The following is a 27860-nucleotide window of genomic DNA, read 5'->3' as shown; positions in this document are numbered from 1 at the left end:
GAATTACCAACACTTCCACTGCTTACTGGGCTCATAGAAGATGTTTTAGGGGTAAAGTAGAGCTAAATAACAGCACAGAACACTGAGAGCCAGAACTTTATGGGACCACTTAAAATTTGGCCACACCTATGATAAGTGGATGTCCTGCTAACTAAAATCATGCTGGACTATGGATGGTGCTAGACCAAAGAGAATGCCAGATTAGAGAGGTTCTTTCTGTACATGTATGGTTTGTATTATGCTTGAAATTGTTAGATTGGTACCAGTATTGTCACAATGGTCTTGAAAGAATAAATATGCTGGACTGTGTTAAGACAATTCAGAGATGAGGCAATATTGGCTTGTGATAGGAATTGTCATTCTTCAGGAATTGATTGTATTAGTTCTTGACAGAACAATAATTGCAATAATGATTAACAGAGTAACTGGTCATCTGGTAGCAAAATATAATATTGAAGAAAAATAAGTCTTCTGCCTAACGTGCGTGATTCAGTTCATTTGCTCGTCTGTACCATTATGATGGCCAGTGATGGTACAAGTGCAAAATCTGAGATGAGAGTGGCAAATGAAAACATTTGAGAGCACATTATAAAATCATTTGTTACTCTTGCTAGGAAATAAAAAGACCAGCTCATAGACTCATAGACTTTAAGGTCAGAAGGGACCATTATGATCATCTAGTCTGACCCCCTGCACAGTGCAGGCCACAAAATCTCAACCACCCCTCCTAGAATAATCCTCTCACCTATATCTCAGATATTGAAGCCTTCAAATACTTTGAAGACCCCAAGATGCAGAGAATCCTCTAGCTGTGATCTGTACCCCATGCTACAGAGGAAGGCGAAAAATCTCCAGGGCCTCTGCCAATCTACCTTGGAGGAAAATTCCTTCCCGACCCCAAATATGGCGATCAGCTAAACCCTGAGCATGTGGGCAAGACTCATCAGCCAGACACTCAGCTGTTACCTGAAAGTCATAAAACATGCACCACTAACCTTAGGCAGAAATTTTTTCAACACAAAATATTTCATAGAGTCAGTTGTAATCATTTAGACTGTGATATAACTAACAAGTGTCAAGAAAAAATTAATGATATATGCATTTACGTAGAATCAAGGTTATTTATAACGATCATTGTCTAATGGTCATAAAATAAAACAGAAAAATGTGTGATGGTTTAATGTACTGTACATAAATAAAAAGAAGAATTCCAGTTAGAAGTACAAACATATTAGAAACCTTTCAAGATTTTACACTTAAGACAATGAATGTAATCTACCATGTAAAACAGATTTGTAGCTCTGGTAGATATCTTGGGAGGAAAGTAAATTAAAAGTAAATTTAGAAGGAAGGAAACAGATTCTCTGAACTGTGAATGTTAGCTGTTGAGTATTACATTATCCATTTCCATATGGTACTAACAAGAGTGCATATTAGAATGCATTTCATTGCTGCTGTATTCAGTAGGTTAATGATAATGACTGTTGTTTTCATTTCATAGACACAGAAAATTTCCACAGCACCTTACTAAGTTTTGTGTCCTTTATTTGTATGTGCATTTCTGCATTAAGTGAATAGGGTCTCCTTATTGAAGACATAATACTGTCTTGCAGAATAATCTAATATGTGAAACAGAATACACCATACAATTTTAAAATAAACAATGAAGCTCATTAATGGACAAGTGTTCACCAAGTTGTGTTAATCTAAACCAGATTTATCTGACATTTTTTCTGACTGGTAACATTTTAATTATTAATGTTCTTTTCATGCCTCAGCATAACTATGATTGTATCTACACTTTGAGGAGAAGCTGAGGGAGACTCTGTGTAAGGGAATGTTTTATGCACTTGGCCCAAGCAGAGAATATCGATGTAAGATACTTAATTCCAGCTACAACAGTTGTTGTAGGCTGGAGTTGACGTACATCAGATTTTTTTCTGGGATAGCCCTACAGTGGGAAGTTGATGGGAGAGTTTCTCCCTGCAACTTCCCTTATTTCTCGTGACTGAGAGGAGTCCCGTGATTGATGAGGGTGCCCTCATCATTTAGTTTAGTGAGTCTTTACTAAACCTGCTAAATCAAACCCTGGAAGATTGATCGCTGAAGCATCGATCTTCTGGTAAGTATAGAAGAGTCCTGGGCGTAGATCCTTAGCTGGAGCTGAGAGTCCGTTTGCCTTAATGGAGCTATAACTGAATCCATCAGTGACCTGCTGAGTTGGCTATTTTCTTTGCAGTAGTTTAGAAAGATGTATGAAATTTTTATCTTTTCAAATACTTAGCTCTTTGAAATCCCATTGAAATCAGTAGGAATGAAACAGTGTTCTGCTGCTAAAGGGTGAGTCAAGCTCTATGAAAAGGCATTTATTATACATTGACTACACTCTAATTGCCTTACAGTAGCACTATTAAATACAAGGGGCTTTCCAGAAGCAGATCATTAGGGTGCCAGTCATGGTGTCTTGGTTTCTTGGTATTATTGAGAGACACAAAATCTCTACAAACCAATTTTATGTTTTTCAGAGGGTCACAATAACAAACTGGCATCTATAAATATTGTTTATTTGTATCCTCTCAATGAGCTGATTTGAATCTAGAAAAAAAATCCTAAATTGGGACATTGCTGATTGTGAATAGGAAATCCCAGAAATGCCACACTGGAATTAACTTTTTAATTACAAAATGTCTTCTAGTTTCAAACATATTCTAAAATATTTCCAACATGTTTGAGTCAAATTGTTAATTTGGCATCCAGAATTAGTGTAGGTTGAGACTTGGGGGTGGGGGGGAGAGATAGGGCTATAAAAATTACTTTTCTGTCTATAGAACATCTCATGTGTGATTTTTTTTATTATTCTTATTTTTCAATCCAGGGACACAAGAAGCTATTGCAGTGTGTCTGCATGTGCAGACGAAACAAGCTGTCAATGATACCTTGTGTGACAGTGCCATGCGACCACCAGCAATGATTCACACTTGCAACATGAAATTGTGCCCACCAAGGTATGCCCTTAATAATAAAATAGCATTGTGGAAAAGAAATGGCTTAAATGTGGCTTAGAAACCATACATTGTTTACTGACGTTCTCGGACAAAGATCAGGTTGTACGATTGGGGCCTGGATTTTTGACGCAGTTTTACCATTTCTGTCAATGGAAGTTTTGTGTTACTTGTGTTATTCTGTTTGCTAAAATAGCAAAATTCATCACTGAAACAAATCACTATCTTCACCAGGTAAAAAAGTAACATCTTCTCAGTCAAAACAGCACAATACACAAGAATAACACTACATTACAAAATAAATTGTCCTTCATTTTTATAGAGAGAAATATTTTTTCAAACAGTGTTTCTTTTTTCTTAACCTGCTACATCCTCATGTACAAGGACTGACTGTTTATCCTTTCACTTGCAGAAATTAAAAACTCAAATGAAATCCTCTTTTTGATTAAATGTTATACTCCTGTTATAATGCTGTTTTCAGGAGCCATATAGTAGTTACAGTTTAATTTCTTTAACTGATCTGAGTTAGTCTTCTGAGGGAATACGGTGGAAAGAAAAAAAGACTTATGCCTTGAAAATACTGTGTGCATGCAAAATCTATTCAGGTTGTGTCTTATCTTATTTACTGTTTATTCCTAAAGTAGATCTGTTTGTTGGATTATTTTTCTTATTTTCAAACAGTACAATTTACTGTATGGAAAATACAGTCATCTCAGAAAGACTGGACAGGATTTAACAACTATATCAGATGAAGATATGATTATATACTGTGGCATACATTTTTAGCTTCACAAAGCAGAGGTCTTTGTGGAAACAACTTTTATACAAAGCTCTTCAGTAGACCTTGCATGTAAACTTTTTGGAGAAACTTTTCCCAAGAACCCAATTAAATAATAATTCCTTAGAGTTAAAAAGCTTACCCTAAGGCTACGTCTACATTGCTCTTTCTTGAGCAAGAACATATGGAAATGAGCTGCCATTTTTGCTCAAGGGGCTTTTGCACAAGAAGAAGCAGTCTACACTGTGAAAATAAGTGGCAGAATGGCTCTTGCACAAAAGCCCCTTGTGTGAAATTGGTGGCTCATTAAATATGCAAATGAGGCGTGGCAGTATTAATCGCCGTGGCTCATTTGCATATGTTCTTGCACAAGAAAGTGCAATGTAGATATAGCCTAAGGGTATGTCTCCACTGCATTCCTCTTTTGAGAGAGGAAGACAAATGCAGCCGAGAAAAATTGAAAATGAAACACGGATTTTAATTTCCCATGCTTCATTTGTATAATGGCGTCTGGGCATTTTTTTGAAATACTCTATTTTGAAAGAAAAAACGCAGTCTAGACGGGATTATTTCGAGAAAAAATCCTTCTTTCAAAATAACCCTTAAACCTCGTTTTTTAAGGAGTAAGGATTATTTCAAAAGAAGGGTTTTTTTTCTTGAAATAACCCCGTCTAGACTGCGTTTTTAATTTCAAAATAGACTATTTCGAAAAAGTGCCCAGACGCCATTATGCAAAGGAAGCACAGGAAAATCAAACCTGCACTTCATTTGCAATTTTGCTCGGCTGCATTTGCATTCCTCTTTAAAAAGAGGAATGCAGTGTAGACATACCCTTAGTTCAGAAAGTGATACATGTTTTGTGAAGGGGGAACTCTGATGCTCCCTTTAAATTATAAAATATAATTAAACTATCAAAAATTTGGAATATTGCATTAAATAAGAAAATTATGATTTAGAGGAAAAGGTCAAAGCCAAAGCAACAAACTTTCTCCTGCAAAACGTGGATTGGAAGTTAACCGGAGCAGAATGTGTGATGGAAAATGTATATAAATGTAATAACAATTCATACCCATAAGAAAAGTCCCCTAAAGCCATATAAATTTCAGCATGAAGCTAACAGGAAGCTGATTATCTTATGAGGAATGTTTAAATGTGAATACATACATTTATTTGGATTAGCTCTTAATATAGTATTTATAGTAAATAACATACACATTTTCCTTATGTTCAAGATTATACATACAATTTGTATTTTTTCATTATGGCAAATGTACTTGATTGGCTGACCCTTACTATATCAATATGCTTACGCTTCTACTTTCTTTTGCTTTGGATTGTGAGTATAAATTGTGCCTAGATAATCCCTCCCTCACGCACCGTTCTTGTGCATTGTTTAATTAGCGTGGATTTTTTTTGCCGTGTGTTTTTGGCACAGTTGGGAAACTGGCCCCTGGAGACAGTGTTCTGCTACTTGCGGCGTTGGGATACAGACAAGAACTGTGTACTGCCAGCAATCTGAGGGATCCATTGTTGCTAATGAAGAATGCAAAAATGAAAAGCCTCATGCTTTACAAGCTTGTAATCAGATTGACTGCCCCCCTGCTTGGCATGCTGAAGAATGGCAACAGGTACAACAGATTATGGAAATAGTTTAGTTGTGAGCATGTTTCTTCTGGTTAGTTACCTAATGTGCTCTAATTGGAGTAACCTGGAAGGTCACGCCGAAGTTTGTTGTTGTACCATGGTTTCAGCTGGACATAAAACATATTACACCTTGTATTCTCCCTTTTTCACTAGCTAGCAGTTTACTTCTGAGTGAAATTAAAGCTGTTAGTTAACAGAAGTCATGAATGGTCTAGATCCCAGTTAATCCAGTTAACTCCTCTCTCGGTTCCCCACAAGTGAGAGAACCTGCATTTGGAAGCAATGCTTAACTTATCTCTCCCAAAGGTGACATTTCCTGAGCTCCCAGCAACTGTGCACCTGAGCTTTGATTTGGCCGGTTCTACATGTAAAGTGCACATCTTTTTCTAGGCTTTCCACTAACTACTTGCACTGCAGTTGTCTGGCACTATGCTCATTAGTTAGGTTTTCCTGGCTTCTGGCCCATTAGCTAAATGAGTGCTACCAGGATTTTGGAAAACACTGCTCACTTTTTAATCTAAACCAGTAAAGTGTTCAAAGAAAACATGGCGATGGCTGCCTTATATATGACTGTATAAAATAACAGTATAAATGATTGAGGACAGGTGTGTGTGCAGTTATGCTTTTCACATTCTTATCTTTGTCTTAGTGTTCTCATACCTGTGGTGGAGGGACTCAGAGTCGCAAAGTTCATTGTAAGCAGTTGTTGACAGATGGAAGCTTTCTGAAACTCTCTGATGAAATCTGCCAGGAGCCTAGATTGCCTGCTCGTAAATCATGTGCCAAAGTTGATTGTCCTCCTCAGCTAGTTGCAGGTGAATGGTCCAAGGTGAGTGGCCCAGAGTAAGAGTTCACCAGACCTGCCAATACAGAGGGAACTCAAAGGATAAGTAGGTGGGAGACTACCAGATAATCATACCAGTACCTAGTGTGGGCTCCACAGGGAATGCAATTAGGCTAAAGGCACTGCCCACCCAAAGCAATTCTTGCAGTTCTTGGGAGGAAGAAGGTAAAATGCTCCTAGAGGTCTGGAACAACAACCCCAAAATATAGCTCTCTATCTGAGACCCAGCTAACCACATCTCCTTTCTGCACTCATGTTTAAAATAATAAATGAGAGGCCATAATGCTTCTTGTTCATTTTCAGTATGGTTGCATCTTGTTGAAGCATGTTAAGCTTCTAACCATTCTGATTTATTCCCTAGTTGGAATTTCTAAAGGCAAAATACTGCATTGATGCTATCTTTCACCTCCCCTTTAATCCAAGCCTCTCACCCTCCTCCTAAAAATGATGCAGATCCACTAAAAGGCATAAACATAGATAAAAGTTACAATTAAAAATCCTGCCCTAATTCAGTATGAACATGCAGAGTGACTTCAGATGCTTGGCCCTGGCAATTTAGAACTTGTTGAATTATACATCTGAGTCTCATTCCGCATTACACCCACAGTGGGACAGTGAGAAATACTCTCATTTTCCTATAATTGTTTCTGAACAAGAAAGAGTTAGCTACTTTATGTTCATATTGACTTAATGTCTGGGGAGCGCTTAGAGTTTTGGGTAGCAAAGGGATCCATATAAAACAGCAGCCTTTAAAAATTTACTTTAAAAGTAACATAAATGAGACAGGACACAAAATTCACTCTGACTACATCCTTCCTTTTGCAGTGCTCTCTCAGCTGTGGTGTTGGAATCCAGAGAAGGAAACTTGCCTGCCAAAAGCTAACAGCAAAGGGCCAAAATGTCACATTAAATGTATCAATGTGTAGCAGTCTCCCTACTTCCTCACTTGTAAGGTCCTGTCACATGAATGACTGTAACAGTAAGTGTGTTACTTTACCTAGTGCCCTGCTGATTTAACATGATGAAGTAAAACCTGGATATGTTCTGCTAACTTAAGTCATTTCTCTATCCTCACTACATTTCATAATGTTGACTGATCTGACAGCAACTTAGGCACTGTGGTCACAAGACAGACAATAATAGAATTCAGAGGGGTAGCCGAGTTAGTCTGTAACTGGAAAATCTTAAAAAACAACAAATAGTCTTGCAGCACCTTAAATACTAACAAAACATATAGATGGTATCATGAGCTTTCGTGGGCACAACGCTCTTCTTCAGATGAATGGTGTTATTAAAGGTCCAGTTTCTAAATAAGGGATGTGGGGGGGAGAGAAGGAAAAAAAGAGAAAGAAATAGTGTCTTCATGCTACATGAAGCTGATAGAGAAGTTGCAAATTGTTCTTAAGTACCCGTTGTTTGGCTCATTACTTCAAGAAATGTTCCCACAAAAATGCATGTGTTATAATTTGAGCATGGTCTTGTAAAAATAATTATTGTAACTGTGCTAATAGCACATGTGAAATCACCAGGTATATGTCTCTTTAGGTACAGGTACAGTAAATACATGTGTGACCATTCCCTCAATGTGGGTCTCTGTTTTGCTTCCATTAATAAGGAGGATATATATTTCTGTCTTTGAAAAGAAGGTTTTTATGAATAGCCTTATGTCAGAGCAGTGACACCCATTCAATTGAAAACATTCTTTCTAGATTTGAAAGAATTAAAACGTTTGCATTGTACAGATCTGTAAATATCTGATAACATATGCAGGCTTTTTGGTTTTGATCCAGTTAATGATCTTGTCCAGAAATAGCTACTTCGTTATGTTTTTTCTAGCATTGTATAAATGGTTATTCACAAAATAAAATAATAGAGTAATTACTGATTCATACATAATATGAAACTTCTTTTCCTGGACTTCATTTCAGATTAACATGCCAGAATCCTGAGGTTCAAAACACCACTTAAATAAAGCCCCATGGACTTTCAGGAATGTCCTTGGCGTAAGGTTTAATAAAATAGTTTGAGCTGCATATCTATCTGAATTTAATTAATTGTGGATAGTTGAATGGCAATGTGATCTGCAAATTGCTTAGTGGAGAGTGATGTTAAAGTAACATTGTGAGCTTCCATTGTTGGGAGAAGAGAGCAGCACATGATGACATACAGTAGTTAGTAGGGCAGGCAATGGGGTGCAGACCAAAATGATGAAAGGGGGCTAGTGACCAGCCTCTCCCTTCAAGTTCTCAAAGTATTCAGGACTAGGGGTTTTAAATTCATTAGTCTCTAGCCTCCCAATGCAGGATTCTGCCTGGCATCTATATGACTACATCAGGAGTGAGATAGGGACACACTAGATTCTCACTTTGGGCATATCTAGACTACGCTGAACAGTTGAAAGAGGACGTGCAAATTCCGCGGGAGTTTGCATATCTTCTTCCAATCGCATTTTCGAAAGCTGAGCTTTCAAAAGTGAAAGTAATTAAGATGCAGCTTTTTCGGTGAGCCGCCCCCTTCGTCAAAAAGTCACTCTTCCTTAAAAAAAGGAGGTTTACGTGGCTTTTCGACAATGTGGGGGGTTCGCCAAAAAAGCCGCATCTTAATTACTTTCACTTTCGAAAGCTCTACTTTTGAAGGTGCAATTGGAAGAAGATATGCAAATTCCTGTGGAATTTGCATATCCTCTTTGGACCGTTCAGTGTAGTCTAGATACGCCCAAATTTGCTTCTTGCTTCAGGGGCCTCCACGTACAATATCAATCATTGGATTCAAAAGAACATGCAAAGACTGTTCCCTGCTCCTACATCCAGAAACTCCACTCTGATCACCCCAAAAGGAGTGCATGGGAGACAAGAACATGGTATCACCCCAGAAAGTAAAGCCAAAGTCTGTACTGTTGTAAGGGGTGGTGCATCATGCACAATCTGTTGCCACGCTGGTTGTTTGAGAGAGGTGGTATCTCCCACAGCTTGCACAGAAGTGGCATTCTTCAATACCTTCTTGTATCAGGACTCAGTCTTCAGGGCATAATTGAGCCCTTAATTTTTACTAGCTGCTTATAGTGATGGGGCATATCTGGGCATGCTCTTTATGAAGGCTCAATCCAATCAGAAATATTTCTGACTTCTTAAATCCTGGGAAATAGCAGTCGATAAGCCAAAACTCTAGCTGATAAAAATGTGTGCAGCTCTGTTGGAGATAACAAAGCTAAACCAGTTTACGCCAGTTGAGGCCCTGTTATATCAGGGCAGGCTAATGTATTCAGCTTGTGTCATGAAAGCTTTCCCAAAAAGACCACCCCATTCAAAGCTACAAATTGTCCTGCTACCAGTAATCCAGATTGTTCATTGAGCCCTAATTTTCTGCAGCCAAGAAAACTGAATTCTATATCACTTTTAACCCTTCCACCAGTATGTACGTCAACCCCCCTACACACACACACACGTGCCCTCAGCTGCTGCACTCATAAGAAGAAATGATGTAATCTTTCTTTTTAAAAAAGTGAAATTGATCAGTCAGACTTGAATGTATTTATAAACATGAACTGTGTTTAATTCTGTATTGGAATAACTAGTGTAAACATAGCCTAGCACAAAGTATTTTGTGGGCATAAAGTTACACTTATTGTGCATGTATTCTGGGGTTTGGAAATTGATGATTTAATACTGGAACATTTTCATTAAAACAGATATTTTGAGCCCAATAGTTATTAAAAACAGGACAATATTTTAATAATCATAGCTCACTGCCTGAAACAGTTTATTTGTTGTACAATACAAAATAGTTGGTGAAGGAAATCATGTATCTGGAAAACAAATACTGACTTAAGAGCTATGTAATTATAAAACCATGATATCCACTTTGGTCAGAACTCATTAGCCAAAAAAAGGATAAAAACTATTCTGTTTTATAACTATAAAATATACTCTGGGGGAGTGTTTGAAGCATTTAGCTTTTTACCTCTTCCTTTACAACATATCCAAAGCATATGTATATGATATCTGAAGCATTCAAATTTTTTGCAATAACTTGCTGTCAAGGTTTGTCATTTTATTTATGTTCTCACCAAATGGCAGATTAGTAATGATTTTAGATTCAACCACATGCAGGATTGTTTTATTAATTTGTCTGTTTCTCTGGCTCATTCAAGTCATTCTTCAGCTTGCTGGGTTTTGTTCTCTGTCACATACCAACAGAATGGGTCAACGGTATAAACGGAATGTTCTCTAATACCTCTGTAGAAAGTTTTCTGATTCCTGTGGCTGTCCAGTTTCACCTTGCCTGACACAAAGTGAATGCCAGGCTGTATGCTTCTGCTACTGTCTTTCCGTATTGTTCTGTGTCTCAGCTACCTAATGTGTTCAGAGTAAGATTAGTTCTGCTGATCAGAAAGGGCCACAATAGTTGCCATTAATGAGTCAACAGAACGGAATCTAAAATACTGCAGTCATTTTTACAGTGTTCCTGTGTCTATCCAGCCACAGCTGGATTTAATTCTACCACTAGGAAGGCCTGTCTTTGGTTCTAGACATGGAGACAGCTCTTCAGAAACCTTTTCGGGTTTAAATTCCTGCTATGTAATGCAGGAGGTGTCTCACCATACTCATTCTGCCTCTGTATCTTCCTGCATGAAGTTCTGCTCAGTTTTCTCTTCAGCTTGGCAGTGGGCATCATCTGACTTACCAACCCTTTCAGGGATCTGACTTTTTCTCTCTTCACCTTCCATCTTGTTTCCATGACCCCCGCCAAAAGCAGGACTCTGTGACCAAAGTTTGTCCACTCCAGCCAAGGAAAATGACCGCCAGTCCAATGATAGATAGCATGGCCATTTCTGTTCCCTTACTGCACATTCATTGACTCCTGTTCTCATCTCTTGACCTGCTGTCAACTTGATCTCAATTTGCCTGCCAGCCAGTAAGGCTTTTCTAATGGATTTGGTGTTAACTAGGTTCCCTTGAGTTGCTGCAGTGTCCAAATGTAGGAAAAGTGATGTTGCATTGCACCTTTTATTTACTTTTTACACTCTTTACCCCCTTTCTTTTTTTCGCTTCAGCTGGGAGCAATAAGAATAGCATATATAAGCAAGCTTATCTTATTGCTGTCCTCCCGTTCTTTCAGATATTGTCCTCTCTACAGATATGTTATAAGTGTTTTCCCATTGATATGACAAAAGCTGCAGGAGATTTAGAGAGAAGCAGAATAATGCCTAAATTGGGGGCAGAAAATTTGACCATAGCATTGTTCCTGTGTGTGTCTATGTAACATAGATAAAAAGTCAGCAAGTTGTGAGCTGCCTTAACCAAGTTAGAGAAAATGCAATGACCAGCATTCTCAGAAAAACAGAATTTCTTAGGGAGAGTGCAAGTGATTCAGTCTTTTTCAACACTTGATTGCTGTTTCAGAGATTAAACAAGAAATTAAATCCAAGCTTCCAGAGAAATATGCTGCCCATGGACCTCAGATTGTCAGCATCCATCGAGTCTACATACAGACACGGCAAGAGAAACGCATTAATTTTACCATTGGAAGCCGAGCCTATCTGCTTCCAAAAACATCTGTTGTAATTAAGTGCCCAGTACGAAGATTTCAGAAGTCACTTATCCAATGGGAGAAAGATGGACAACGTCTACAAAATTCTAAGAGACTTGGCATCACTAAATCGGGATCATTGAAAATACATAGCCTCAGGGCTATAGATATTGGCATGTACAGGTGTATTGCAGGCTCTGTGCATGAAACATTTGTTCTCAAACTTATCGGCACTGACAATCGGCTAATAGAACCTCTAACTTTTAGAAAACATGCAAACGAGAATAGTGGTACAGATCACAATGAAGCCAACCGTTTTGGAGCCAAATGGCATAAAATGAGCAAAATGTGGCAAATATGGAGTAAAAAGAATGAGCTGTATCTGGGTGATGGACAAGTTAATGATCAACCTTTTCTGAGAAATTTTGGAACCCGTGTGAGTAATTCAGCAGAAGAATATAACTCTCATGAGTTCAAGAACAAACGTCTGGAGGCAGCAGTTCTTCAGAGTGCTTACAGCATGGATACTATACAGTTTGAAGAACTGATAAGGAACATGAGTAAGCTCATTGAAACTGGAGAGATCAGTGATGATTTGGCATCCCAAGTCATATATCGGTTAGTTGCTGAATTATCTAGACCATTACAACCTACCACTGAAAAATTGAAAGGTTTGCGTGAAGAAAAGTTAGCTTCAAAGATCACTGGTAAATCACCAAACATATCTGAAGATTTCAACACAAAACCCCTAGACAAGTTGATGTTTAGCCAAAAGAGACCTGGTATTATAAGGCAAAAACAAGTTCCCAGAATTTCCTTTAATAAAACAGTCACTGTACGAATTGGAAATACAGTTTTTCTGACTAAGAGTACTAGCACTGTCAATTTATTGTGTGAAACTACAGGCATTAGTGAGCCTAAATACACTTGGACAAAAGATGGTGAAGCATTAAAATCCTCTGAGAAGTAAGTAAATACGGGTTCTTTGGGTTTTATGTGTCTCTTGTTATGTTATTGGAAAATACTGAAATATGTTTTGCTGTGTAATGTTAAAAATGTATGGTGAGAATGAAGTAAATGTGAGCACTGTGATTTTCATTTTTTATTACAAAATTTATACTCTTACGTAAAATGTGTGCCCCATTGTCTCAAATCATTAAAAAAACACAGTGTGCATTTAGTTACATAATATTATATGGCAGGATTGATTTTTATAATACAAATGAGGCTATCCTGTATGTGTTTTATACTTTCAGTCAAAAGTAATTTATCTGCATTAGAGAATAAATAGGTATATACTAAACTAAATACAAGAGGGGAAAGTGTGAGAACAGAGTAGAGAGAATAATTTCCACAGAGATTATCAGTCAGTCAAGTTGGAAGGGCATAACAGTGAGATCCCTTAGAGTGTGTCTATACAGCAAAGTTATTTCGGAATAACAGCCATTATTCCAAAATAACTATGCAAGCATCTACACAGCAGTTCCGTTATTTTGAAATTTCTAAATAAGACAGGTTATTCTGACTTCTGTAAATCTCGTTCTACGAAGAATAACGCTTATTTTGAAATAGCTATTTCGAAATATGGCGTGTGTAGATTCTCCACTTCTCCTGTTTTGAAATAGCCCCTCATCAGGGCCATTCTAAGTTATTCCTTCTGGGGCTCTAAATTGAGATAGGACATCTACATTAGGGAAGCCTGTCTCCTTAATTTTTAGGCTTCGCTGCACTATAGACATGTTATTTTGAAATAAGCTATTTCAGAATAACTATTCGGGAATGGCTTATTCTGAAATAACTGTGCAGTGTAGACATAGCCTTAGAGATCAGTTCTTCTGGGCCTAGTGCTATTCAATATTTTCATCAGGGATTTAGATGATAGCATAGAGAGTACACTTGCAAAGTCTGTGGATGATACCAAGCTGAAAAGTGCTTTGGAATATAGCATTAAAATTTAAAAAGATCTGGAGAAATGGTCTGAAGTAAATAGGATGAAATTCAGTAAGGGCAAATGCAAAGTATTACACTTTAGGAAGCAACACTCAGTTGCAGTCATACAAAATGGGAAATGACTTCTTAGGAAGGTGTATTGCAGAAAGGGATCTGGGGATAATAGTAGATCCCTAGCTAAATATGAATTAACAATATAACACTGCTATACATAAAGCAAACATTAATTCTGGGATGTTGTAAATAAAAAGTAATTCTTCTGCTTCACTCAGCATTAATTAATCTCAACTGGAGTATTGTGTCCAATTCTGGGCATGTGTTTCAGGAAAGATGTGAACAAATTGGAGAAAGTTCAGAGAAGAGCAACAAAAATGATTAAAGGTCTAAAAGACATGACCTATGAGGGAATATTGGGGGAATTGGGTTCGTTTAGTATGGAGAAGAGAATACTGAGAGACAACATAAGTTTTGAAGTACGTAAAAAGTACATAAGGTGAAGGGAAAATATTGCTCCTTTTAATCTCCAAGGATAGGACAAGAAGCAGTGGGTTTAAATTGCAGCAAGAGCTAGACCATTGAACATTAGGAAAAACGTCCTAACTGTCAGGGTAGTTAAGCACTGGAATAAATTGCCTAGGGAAGCTGTGGAATTTCCATCTTTGGAAATTTTTAAAAGCAGGTTAGACAAATACCTGTTGGGGTGATCTAAATAACACTTATACCTGTCATAAGTGCAGGGGACTAGACTAGATAAGCTATCAAGGTCTCTTCCAGTCATATGATTCTATACCAGATGGGGATCACTTAGAAAGTTCCTTCCAGTTCTAGAGCTATTATCAATTCTAGTATTATTCACCATTTTATAGATAGGATATATCTCCTAAAATTTTACTTTCCCTAAAACTAGCATGAACTTTTAGATGTCTCCATTGGCCATAATTTGTAAAACATAATATTGTGTCTAAAAGAAACCACAAATCCTTACGAATGTTTTACTCCTTCATTACTTACATATTCTTCTATTAAAGATAATAGAATGCCAAAATTTAAAAGGACCTTATATTACAACCACAATATATACATTGGGGCTATGTCTAGACTGGCATGATTTTCCGCAAATGCTTTTAACGGAAAAGTTTTCCGTTAAAAGCATTTTCGGAACAGAGCGTCTAGATTGGCATGGATGCTTTTCCGCAAAAGCACTTTTTGCGGAAAAGCATCCGTGGCCAATCTAGACACGCTTTTCCGCAAAAAAGCCCCGATCGCCATTTTCGCGATCGGGGCTTTTTTGCGGAAAACGAATCTCAGGTGTCTACACTGGCCCTTTTGCGCAAAAGTTTTGCGCAAAAGGGACTTTTGCCCCTTGGTAATACACTTTTCTCTACATTTTCTCGGAATATATTATCTGATATTTGTTCAGTTTTGAGCAAATAGTATTACTCCACTGATGGTAATTGAGAAACTCACCTGATAATGTTAATATTAGCTTTATGATTTAGCCTGCTGGAATTATAACTATCCTTTGAGTAATGAAGAAATTATTCTGAAATGATAAAGGCATTTTGGATATTTCTCAACATATATGTAACTGATTTACCCCACTGCCAAGAAAATACAGTTCTATGAGCCAATCAAAGCAGGGATGTCAAATATAAGGTTATATTTTAAGAATGAAAATGTGTTGCGTCTGATGTTTTCATTTTTAGCATGTTTTGTTGATATAGCATGTTTTTGTTCTAACATAGAGACCCTTACCATTTTATGGTTTCAGTAACAACTGGGTCTCCAGCCCCCTCCTTTTTGTAGTAAGAAAAATAGCATATATATACTCAGAAATGTATGAGACGAATACTAATGTATTTGCACAATATGCTGTTGGGATGCGTGCTGCACTATACAAATATTAATTTGCCAGTAGATCGGGGGAGGCCAGTTTTTCTGCCATACATGAATTACACTTTTTTGTTTTCCACATAACATAGCTTTATTTTTTAAGTTTAGACAGGCAAGTAGGATGTCAGATCAGCAATTTATTTATATATGCATTGGTATACATTAGTATTAAACTTCCTAGCTGCTTGGAACTCTAACAAGGGGGAAAAGTATAAATACATCAGGCTAGCATTTTCAGACTCTTCCCACATGGTTTTAGGTCATGTACCTTGCTATTGAGATACTAGAAAAAAAGGTACAGATGGCATACAGTATTTTGTGGAAAGGCTGTAGCTTTATGATGAATTGGAAATATAATTACAAACTGTATCAGTATTCAAAGTGAAGTAGCCCTTACAATTGTAAATCCTTGATCCTTATTTCCTCCCCGTTCTGAGAACCGAAGGTCCCACCACTTGCCAGGCCTAAGCTTTCCATAAGTCACACCCTAGCCACCACACATTGTTCCCAAAACTGCTGGTTTAAGGTGACAAGCCAGCTATGCTCTACAGTGCTAAAGTAAATTGGGGTCTAAAGTAAATTGCTCATTTTTATTATTGTCCCACAAAAACTTGTTCATTTCAGGTCAAATTCTGCCCATTCCCCAATGATCATGGAGGGTTTCTTAGCAACAGAACCAGTGTTGTTCTGCTACACAGTAAGGAAGAAAGGTCTGGTGAGAACATGCAGATGCTGTCCATTTCCTGCATGGCGCAGACTGCATCTCCACTTTGCTGTTTGAGAGGAGAGGATGAGTTGGGGGAGCTATATCTTCACATGCTCTTTCATTGCTTCTCCTTGCCATCATAGAGGGGGCACACTTCAAGCATGGAGGGTTCTCTACTTATTGGACTAGGATAGTTTCTTCAGTGCGGTTCTGCTGCTGATCTTCAACATTGTTGGGAAGGTTCTTCCTCTTATATTCTTAAAGAGAGACTTGGTTTACAGCTGAGATGTGAGCTGGGCACAGGATTTGCTCTGACATGAATAACCCCTTTTCCCCTCTTTAACTATTCTTCAGAATGATTTTGGATAGCACTGGAAAAGTACAGATTCTCAATCCTACCCAAAAGGAGCTTGGCATGTATGGATGTGTGGTGGTTAACGACTTTGGGTCCGATATGGCAAATTCTTCGCTGTTGTATGCAGGTAACACTGATCATGGCATCTGTCATATCATGAATCATCTCTTTTCTTTAGCACTAACACCCACCCTCCACTTCCAAATCTGAATTAAATGTGATTAAGGTAGTAAATAGACTATAAGGTCTTCTGATTGCTGTTAAATTGTATTTCAACTAAAACCACACTATCCATAAGCCAAATTGGCTGATCCTTCCTACTTATCTGTACGTTTCTTTTCAAACTTATTTCTGCTTAAATTATGGTAATATAAAATATAAGGTCTATACAGCACATCAAATTTAAATATATTTTAAAATGATAATTTCCTTTTCTTTTGAAGAGGCTCCTGTCATTTTGTCCTCTGGAATAAATGTCACAAATCTGGAAGTTAGTAATCTCTCCATAATTGTTGGAGGTGTGATAGAGGCGAGAATTGGAGCAAACATTACAATTGAATGTCCAGTGACAGGTAAGCAAGAACATGAAAAATTCCTAACTGTCAGGGTGGTCAAATATTGGAATAAATTGCCAAGGGAGGTGGTGGAATCTCCCTCTCTGGAGATATTTAAGAACAGGTTAGATAGACATCTGTCAGGGATGGTGTAGATGGAGCTTGGTCCTGCCTTGAGGGCGGGGGGCTGGACTTGATGACCTCTTGAGGTCCCTTCCAGTCCTATTATTCTATGATTCTAGGATTCTATGATTGAAGTTCCTTGTATTGTTGGAATAAAAAAGCTCACCTTGAGTCTCCCAAGACACCTGTAGCAATGGAACATTATTCCTTTTTACTAGGCATGTCATTTTGCTCTTTTCTCTTAGACATACATACATACACAAACTCTCTGTCTCTCACTTTGTAAATTCCGAGAGATGGGTTGTGACTCATCACAGTGTTTAAGGACCACCAAATCTGATAACCATCTTACGTACTGGCTCGATAGCCCGCTGACTTGCCCATCATATATTTTGCAGCACTATTATAGTCTCTTGCCATTGTAGGAAATGCTCATGTGTGTGGACCATATAGAACTGCAAATAAAATCTCCAGTCTCATTTCCACATAACTGTAAAGTTGATGGCAAAATAAGTTTACCTCTTTCAACCAGCATTTTGCAGCTGCAAGACAGAGGCAAACAGGATGAGGCTCTTTAGATTCTATGACACACAAATGTATAGAGCTTCTTTAGTTCAACATCTCTGGAGTAGCATTCAAGTAGAAGCTACAGGTGTTAAGTAATTCAGTGTCTCATCTTACTTTTCTATGGGTAGATATTTTACCTATTAATCTCTTTATTACTTTGTTTTAAATTTAATCACCTTAAAAGTTAATTTGCCATAACCATAGTATAAGTATTTTTAATTTATTATTTTAATAAAGCATGGGCCAATATTTTGGAGTCTTGTTTAATTACAATCATAGCTGAATATTCAGCTAGCACATTGTCAATTACTTTGCACTAGTACTTGGAAACAACGAAAGTTACAGCTGATTGAAAATAAATTGTTAGGCAAGTCAGTGTGCCATTTCCATTTTTATTGTTTTTGGGAAACTATTTGCAGTTATCCAGAGAAAGATGTTGATATTAGACCAAAATAATAGTAGAAATATATGAATTTAAATAGTTCTACAAATAGCTTTAAATAATAGCGGTGCCAGACTGATGGATATTGGGACATGTAGCTCTGTTATTTGCTATTTATACCAAGTCTATTGCTTTGGGGAAGTAATATTTTCCAGCTATACTTTGGCAACTCTTTGTACAACTGACCTGCGTCTCAGTTTCAGCAGAGTTCAAGTCACACTGTTAGTATTAATTTTGTTAAGATGTGTGAGCATTAGTAATCTAAATATAAATTAATAGTCACACCAGAGACTTTTGATTCCCACACACTTTAGAGTTGTGTGTGTTAGAGGGGCAGGCTAAAACATATACCACTGTTGACTTTAAAATGATTTATCTCATTGCCTTATTTCCTGTAATTGCTGAGGAAGTAGAAGTTATTTGTGAATTAGAAATGTAGCCTGCCCTTTTTAAACTTCCATCAAACTAATAGCAGAAAAATGAGCTGAAAAATGAGGTAAAGGCACTTTTTCTGTCTTCCTTTCATTAATCAAAAATTGTATGCCACTGAATTGCTCCATCAGTAGAGTTAAAAAGCCTTATTAATCTGTGTTATTAAAAGAGAGGGGAACAAACCTGCTAGAATTTGCTTTATAACAAAAATGAAGACTTTTGTTTAAAAAGTTAGTAACACGTTATTTAGATTTCTTCAAACCCTGGTGAAAATGCAGGACACTTTAGTGCTTGGTCTCTGACAAAGTGCACTTGAAAAGAATTGACAGGCTACATCTAGACTGGCCCCTAATTCCAGAAAAGTCATGCAAAGCAGGTAAATCAGAATAGGGAAATCCACGGGGGATTTAAATATCCCCCACGGGATTTAAATAAACATGTCCGCCGCTTTTTTTCCGGCTTGGGGAAAAGCCGGAAAAAAGCGTCTAGACTGGCGCGATCCTCCGGAATAAAGCCCTTTCCTTGAAAGTAGGAATAAGAGATCCTCTGGAAAAGGGCTTTATTCCGGAAGATCGCGCCAGTCTAGACGCTTTTTTCCAGCTTTTCCCCAAGCCGGAAAAAAAGTGGCGGACATGTTTATTTAAATCCCGCGGGGGATATTTAAATCCCCCGCGGATTTCCCTATTCTGACTTACCTGCTTTGCATGACTTTTCTGGAATTAGGGGCCAATCTAGACGTAACCAGCATGTCTCTGTACTCTATAAGGATAGCACATTTAAATCTAGATCCTCCAGAGACTTATGTATGTGCATAACTTTGCTTATGTGAGTGGTCCCCATGGGGTACATCATGTGCTTAAAGTTGAGCATGTCCTAAGTGCTGTGTTGAATTTTTTACTAAAATTGCATTTCCCAAAGTGCTTTGTCCATTGGTGGGCAACCTGCAGCCCACTGAAGTTCTATGTTTGGCCTGCCAGACATTTTGTTTACTATTGTCCATGAGGGTTGGCAGATTTTTTTTTCCTACCGGTATTACTAAATTTACATTCATGTAAAGCTAGGGCATGTGAAGTGAGGTGTGCATGCTGATTACACACGAAATTGATAGTGAGAGCCTGGCACTCTCTCTGCAATCAAAGCACTGCATCCAATCAGCACATCCTGCAAATTCTAGGTACTCAAGTGCAGTTAGTAAAACTACCCTATCCCAGAAGACCATCTTGGTCACACCAACTTTGCATCCACTGAGGTGAAGGAGGACCCCATTCACTAGTTTAGGTTGAACATTGCATGCTTAGACAATATATGCAGAAAAAGGAAATATAGTGTATTGTCTTACGTTATTGACTGCATCTTTCATATCTCCTTGTGAATGGTTCAACTGAAGCTCATGTTGTAAATAAAACATATTCAATAATTTGATCCTTCATGTAGAATCTTCATGAGTACAAGTGAACTGGCCAGGAGACCTGAATTTATTCCTGATTCTGCCATTCACTTGTTAGGGGATTAATATGTGTCTGAAATTATTTTACCTTTTACTGGGATTGTCAATATCTTCTCATCTTTGCAAAGTGGTTCTTTGTCAAGAGGCATCCCTGGGGGTGCTCCAAATCAGGTGTTGAGCGCCCCAGCGCTTCTCGACAGATTTTTCTCAGCAATGTATCGGGGGCCGTGCATGCGCGGCGCGTGGTGCGCACAAGCCTCTCTCAGTACTATTGTGCATGCCCAACCCCTCCCCCTTCAGTTCCTTTCTACCACCCCCCGGCTTCCGACGGAACTCTCCTGCTCTCACAAAGATTTCTCCTCACAAACTTCTTTCTTCAAGTAGTGGTTTAGAGTTAGTTTATTTCCACAGTTCCTGTTAGTAGTTAGCTAATTTACTTGTTTAGAGTTAGTTTAAAAAAAAAACTGTCTGCAGTCTTGAACTGCGATCTCCAGCCACCTGGCTTTGAAAGCTGCGGGCTCTGCAAGAATTTAATGCCTGTCACCAATTGCGCTAAGCCAGACATGCGCAAAGACAGACAGCTGCGACTTAAAATGTCATTTTCTGACAAGGACAAACGCCATAGGAGATCTTCCCATTTCTGTCACAGCATGGAGGAATCCCCTCACAGACCAACCACTGGGTGCTAGCCCCTCTCTGCCATTACCAGGGGCAAACCTCAGAGGAGCGCAGCCTCAGCAGCTCAGGCAACTTGTTTACAGTCAGCAGAGTTATCCATGCTGCATACTCCCCTCATTAGCCACAAGGACCACAAAGACCAAGCAATCTCTCCCACTTTACATTCGCATAATTTGACTGATAACATACATCCTCAATCTCCATTCTCTGATTACTCTGACTTTCCCTCCCCCCACTCTGAGGACAAGGAGGAATGTTTACCGGTTTTTTCACCTCAGCCATATATGGAGGGCTCTACATGGTCTGCTTATCAGCAACAACCAGATTTTCTTAGAACACAAATGGCTGCCTGGGCTCTTTATTTTTGGATGCCACCGCCTATGCTTTGCCTCCCATAGTGGCAAATGTTCTATCAACCACCTCAACAATATAAAAAGAGACCATGTAAGACAAAGAATATGGTGAAACCCTGCTCTCCTTTAAACGTGTCACCGCACACCTCTATGAGGGGAACTGACAGTGAAAGCCATTGCTCTCTGATGTTGGTTTCTACATCTATATTACATTCATATGCAGCCTCAGCCATAGAGCGAGCAGGCATTGTTACCACCTGCTACTCATACCACCGATGATCTCTCCTCTTTCCAAGATTTATTTAAAAGAGTTGTTATTGATTTCAATATATCTATGGAAGAAGTTCAGGTTTCTCAGCATGAACTTACTAACAGCCACCAGCCCAGTACAGCAACAAAGATGGCACTTCCTATTAATCCAGCCATCTTGGAGCCCACTAAAACCCTATGGCAAACACCTGCATCCATCCCACCAACATGCAGGAAAGCCGATTGAAAATACTATGTTCCTTCCAAGGATTCTCAATTCCTCTTTTCTCACACTCCACCCAACTCCCTCATAGTAGATGCTGCACAGCAGAGAAACAAACAACAAAATCGTTCCACCGCATCCGAAAAGGACAATAAACGTCTGGACACTTTCAGAAAGAAGGTTTATGCCTCTGCCGCTCTTCAGATGAGAGTGGCAAACTATGCTGCTTTATTAAGTAAATACGACTTCAATAATTATACAAAATTCAATACTTTTATTGAAGATATCCCTGACAACAAAAAGGCACAGTTTCAGGCGCTTGTTTCAGAAAACCAGATAATATCACGAATAGCCCTGCAAGCCACACTTGACGCAGAAGACAGAGCTATAAGGACTATGGCAACAGCAGTCACTATGAAACGAGCCTCTTGATTCAACTCTTCTGCTTTTCTCCGCCAAGTGCAACCATCGGTAGAAGACCTTCCGTTTGATGGAGAAAAGCTATTTTCTGCAAAGATCAATGAACTGCTCCAATCGATGAAAGATTCCAGAGCCATATTGCGGTCACTCAGTATCTAAACCCCTGTGATGAGACAGAGACAGTACAGGTACCATCCATATCAGAGACCTAGGTACCCACAATTCACTTACCAGTACCAGAGACAAGACCATGCCCATACCAACAGAGGGGGTGCAGCAGGCAACACAGATGGCGCCCTCAGACTAATAACCCCAACCGCTCATCCCAACCCAGCAAACAAATTTGAAACAACAGTCGAGAGATGTAAAACTACATCACATGCACCAGAGCTTAAGATTGGTTCCAAATCTTTCCTATTTTGTTTATTACTTTTCCTTTCAAATTGGGTATCTATTACCACTGATAAGTGGGTAACTCAAACCATCTCCCTAGATTATACCATCCCTTTTCTCTCCCCCCTCCCAACCATCCACCCCGTCCCTCTTCAAGGATCCCTCTCACAAAATCATTTTACAACAAGAAATTGACCATCTTCTCGAATTAGGAGCCATAGAATCAGTAACCCAAGAGTTCCACGGAACCGGTTTCTATTCACATTATTTTCTTGTAGAGAAGAAGACAGGTGGTTGGAGGCAGATCCTTGATCTTCGGTTACTAAATAAATACATAAGGAAACAGAAATTCAAAATGGTCACCCTAAATACTATTATCCCAGCTCTGGGGTCTGGTGACTGGTTTTCTTCCCTCGACCTTCAGGATGCATATTTTTATGTATCCATTCGCCCCTCTCATAAATGTTTTCATTTCACCAAAGGTCTCCAACACTACCAGTATACGGTACTGCCCTTTGGTCTCTGCACTGCACCATGGATATTCACAAAGATGCTAGCAGCTATCGCTGCTCACCTCAGAAAACAAGGAATTACAATTTACCTGTACTTAGACGACTGCCTTATCAAAGCAAGGACCTGTCAAGACTGTTATCAAGATACCATCACTGTGATAACCTGCCTTCAGTCATAAGGCTTCCTAATAAATTACGGCAAATCAACACTCATGCCAACCCAAACAATCCAATTCATCGGCGCTTAGCTCAATTCGATCACAGCCAGAGCCTCTCTACCAACAGATTCACTCACATCAGTCAACTCGCAAAATTGCTTCAAGAGATGCCAGTAGTAAGGGTTTATGACTGCCCTCCACTATTAGGTCACATGGCATCATGCAATCCTGTGGTCCCAAATGCACGTCTCTTTATGAGATGCCTCCAAGGTTGGCTCCAACAGAAGCACAAGCCACATGTCCGTCATATGAACAAAATGCTCACACTACCACACCCAGTGAAAGCATCCCTACACTGGTGGACAAAATCATGCAACCTGTGCATAGGCATCCCCTTTCAAATCCTGGACCTCTCTGTAGTTGTCACCACAGATGAATCCCTTATGAGCTGGGGTGCCCATACAGAAAGCCGCACAGCACACAGCATATGGTGTCCGGCAGACCGCATGCTCCGTATCAGTGCCCTCGAACTCAGGGCAGTTCACCTGGCATGCCAAGAACTGTTACCCAATGTCACAGGAATACACGTAAAAAATATACACAGACAACACCACATGCATACATGAGCAAATGGGCTTGATTTGTTCACTGGGCAACCTCTCGTAACATATGACCACAAGACGCTCCACTTCCTGATATACTGTTCTATATAAGCAGGCAGGGCAGTGCCCGATAACACACTGTATGCCTGGAAATGATAGCCCTTTGGAATTGGTGTCTAGCCAGAGACATTCTCACATCCGCTTGCCACCTTCCTGGGGTCCTCAATTCAACAGCAGATGCCCTCAGCAGAGCCCTGCCACAAGAGCACGAATGGGAACTCAACTATGCACTCCTCACCGACATTTTCAACCAATGGGGTTTCCCAGATATAGATTTATTTGCCACCTCTATCAACAAAAAATTCCCAGGTTATTGCTCCAGGGTGGGGAGAGTTCTCCGAGGATGATCTTGTTATAACCTGGCATGCACTCCTACATTACACTTTTCCCCCGTTTCCTCTCCTCAGCAGAGTCCTCGTAAAGATTCTGAACAGCAAAGCAAAAGGTATTCTCATTGCACCCTGTTGGCCCCAATAGCCGTGGTTCCCCTCCTACATAGGCTAGCAATACATCAGTCATGCTTCCGAACGATCCCAACATTCTCTGTCAACCAGGGATCATGTATCCTCACCCATGATTTCACACACTCCATCTCAAGGTTCCTAGATGGTTCACAGGCATAGAACTGCAGTGCTCTCAACAAGTCCGTGATGTCCTCTTACAAAGCAGAGCACCGGCAACAAGAAAAATATACATGAGCAAATGGGCTCGATTTGTTCACTAGGCAACCTCTCGTAACATATGACCACAAGACGTTCCACTTCCTGATATACTGGAATACCTGCTATACCTCAAACACTCAGCTCAATCAGGGTCCACCTAGTAGCCATTGCAACCTTCCATGTAACAGTGGAAGACGCTACAGTCTTCGCACACCCAGTAACCAAGCAATTTTTGAAAGGTCTCCAGGCTCTATACCCAAAGGTGCCCCCCCCAAGAGCCTTGGGACTTACACTTGGTATTAACAACCCTCACAAAACCACCATTTGAACCCATAGTGACATGTTCCCTATGCCATTTATCCTTAAAGACGGCATTCTTGATAGCAATAACATCAGCCTGCAGAGTGAGCGAAATGGCTGCTCTGATGGCAGAACCACCTTTCACAATATTTTTTAAGGGCAAGGTCATGATGCGACTGCACCCAAAATTCCTCCCCAAGGTGTGCTCCCCTTTCCACTTGAATCAGACAGTATACTTATCAGTATACTTTCCAAAACCCCAGGTTAATGCATTTGAAGCCCAGATGCACACCCTAGATATCAGGAGGGCTCTTTCCTTCTACATTGAAAGAACAAAATCTTTCAGATCCTCTTCTCGACTTTTCGTCTCCATTGCAGGTCATAGTAAAGGAAAACAAATTTCACCACAGAGATTGTCACATTGGATCTCAGAATGCATTGCTACTTGTTATTCGCTAAACGACCTACGTTCACCAGTTCCGATTCGGGCACAATCCACAAGGGTAGTCACCACGTCCGTTGCTTACCTGAGGAAAATCCCACTGCATGATTTATGCGCAGCAACCATGTGGTCATCAGAAAACACCTTTGAAAAACATTATGCACTTACCTCAGGACCCCTCTAGCATATTAAACTAGCAAAAGCTGTACTACAAACGGCATACTTACCTGATCTGAAGTCCCTGCCTCCATAAGAAAATATTGCTTGTAGTCACCTGATGTGGTGCACCCCCAGGGATGCCTCTCGATGAAGAAAAGGCGGTTACTCACCTTCCTGTAACTGATTTTCTTCAAGATGAGCGTCCCTGGGGGTGCTCCGCTACCCTCCTTTCCTCCCCTCTACTTCAGAATGCCCTTATGATAACATCTTAATATATTATTTGCTGGGTTCCAGATAGAGAAGAAACTGAAGGGAGGGAGACTGCGCATGTGCGATAGTACTGAGGGAGGCTCCCGTGTGCCGTGTATGCGCGACCCCCAATACATTGCTGAGAAAAATCCATCAAGAAGCTCTGGGGTTCTCAACACCTGGTGTGGAGCACCCCCAGGGACACTCATCTTGAAGAACGTCAGTTACAGGAAGATGAGTAACCTCTTTTCTGAGACTTGAAGATGAAAAGTGATAAGCACATGTTGAGCTAGATAAATTCATGGAGGTCCATCAATGGCTATTAGTCAGGATGCGTAGGAATGGTGTCCCTAGCCTGTGTTTGTCTGGAAATGGATGACAGGAAAGGGATTACTTGATGATTATCTGTTGTGTTCCCTCCCTCTGGGGCATCTGGTATTGGCCACTGTCAGCAGACAGGATATTGGGCTAAATGGACCTTTGGTCTGACTCAGTCTGGCTGTTCTTATGTTTTATGTTCTTATGATGTTGTTGTTGTTGTTACCTTTGTATTTATTTATTTATTCATCCCCCAGGAATTCATTGGAGAAATATCAAATATAGGTCTGTGAGATTTGTGGGTTTACGGATTCTTTCTCCTCCTCATCAGTATCTACAGATAATGTTGATTAGAAGGTAGGCTTCTTCTTTTAGTATCTAGGAGACCCTGACTAGACCCATGGGCATTTTCCCGCATTGTCCTTTGTTGTAAGTAGGCTAAAAGAAGGATTTATTTGCTCTGCTGCAATGTCTGACTTCTTTTCTGTGAATGACAGCCTGCCTGTTTTGGCACATTATGTATTACCACACAAAGCTCAGCAAGATACGTTGAGGAGCGCTCAGCAAGGCCTAATCCTGCATGTAGGGTTGCCACGCGTCCGGTTTTGAACCGGACAGTCCAGTATTTTAGCTTTCTGTTTGGGAATCAAATTGAGAAAATATAAATGTCCGGTATTTTCTAAATAAGATGTAATGTAGATTGTGATGTAATGTCAGGTGTGTCTGGTTTTTTTTGTTGAAACCATCTGGCAACCCTACCTGCATGCTTTATTCATGCAGCTGAGTGACTATGGTTGCATGCAGGCCATTTATTTGCTTGCCATGCCACACAAAAAAAGGATGTATGAGGGAACAGAAAGTGTCTGTGTGCACACTATGGCATATTTCATGGTGCCATGTTCTTGGCAGAATCTTTAAATGCCTACACATTTTCTTGGCTTTGGTATTTTTTATGTTGAACCAGATTCTATATTCAGCTACAGCTGTGCAACCCAGGGATTTCTTTCTGGGAAATTCTTTACATACTGTACTTTTGCACTCTCTGTTTCACTCACTGTGCACACACTTGCCTCTCTCTTGGCAGTACAGTCCATGTGGATGAGCATGTAATAATTTTCTTACTGCACCATACAGAAAATATTAGTTATGGATCCGTACAAAAATTGACACCTTAGTGGCTCATTCAGCAGAACATTGTTCAACAGTGCAGAAGAGCTAGAGCTAGGAATGGCCTGCCATGCAAACTGGCAGAGATTATGTTGAGATGTGCAGCTATGAGGATGGAGGGAAGGGGAGTGTGAACTTTCAAGCATCCCCTAGTGGCTAGCTAGTGACTGTACAGTGTGCTCTTTCATTGAATGACTGGTGTCCAAAAAGCCTACAAAAATAATGTCTCTAGTCTGAACAGAATGCTTTGGGATTCTAGATTTATTAGACTGTATTACATGGAACAATTTAAGTCACCATTAACATCATCAAACAAAAAAGTTTTAATATGACATTTGTTATGTGCAGTTGAACATATTTTTCCTGTCTCACTATTTCATTAATTTCATTTTCTCTCTCTCTCTCTCTCCAAAACACTTTCTCTCATGTTCTAATCATCAGTTTCAAATTACAAAAATGGAGCTATATCATGTAAAGCATATACTCTAATAAGTAACAGACCATCAGGGCAATGGCTATGAAAATTATTTTTACTAGTTTGCTGAAGCTAATACTATAGATTTCTATTTTCCTTTCAATTTATAATAAGAATATTTTCCCTCAAATTGTAACAAACTCACTTTTATAGGTCCCAGAACACATATGTTAG

The 27860-nt window shown here is 39.4% G+C and overlaps 1 protein-coding gene across 10 annotated transcripts in view; it reads left to right on the top strand.

The window, feature by feature from the left end:
* The window catches only part of ADAMTSL3 (ADAMTS like 3), a 372565-nt gene that overhangs the window by 294642 nt on the left and 50063 nt on the right, over positions 1–27860 (top strand). For 8 of the 10 annotated variants that reach the window (XR_012895741.1, XR_012895743.1, XM_075897127.1 and 5 more), the window contains exons 17-23: positions 2876–3005; positions 5216–5408; positions 6074–6253; positions 7094–7247; positions 11671–12763; positions 16701–16828; positions 17145–17273. Coding sequence is in view for 8 of the 10 variants with exons in the window: in XM_075897127.1 (XP_075753242.1) it covers positions 2876–3005; positions 5216–5408; positions 6074–6253; positions 7094–7247; positions 11671–12763; positions 16701–16828; positions 17145–17273 (2007 nt within the window). In the remaining 2 variants the exon portion in view is untranslated. Of the gene's footprint in view, positions 1–2875; positions 3006–5215; positions 5409–6073; positions 6254–7093; positions 7248–11670; positions 12764–16700; positions 16829–17144; positions 17274–26301; positions 26402–27860 lie in introns of those variants that run through there. The other 2 variants (XM_075897128.1, XM_075897129.1) reach the window with 2 other exon arrangements.

Source organism: Pelodiscus sinensis, chromosome 14, assembly GCF_049634645.1.
Source record: "Pelodiscus sinensis isolate JC-2024 chromosome 14, ASM4963464v1, whole genome shotgun sequence".
Classification (NCBI taxonomy): Eukaryota; Metazoa; Chordata; order Testudines; family Trionychidae; genus Pelodiscus; species Pelodiscus sinensis.
This window is presented reverse-complemented; position numbering and strand designations above follow the sequence as displayed.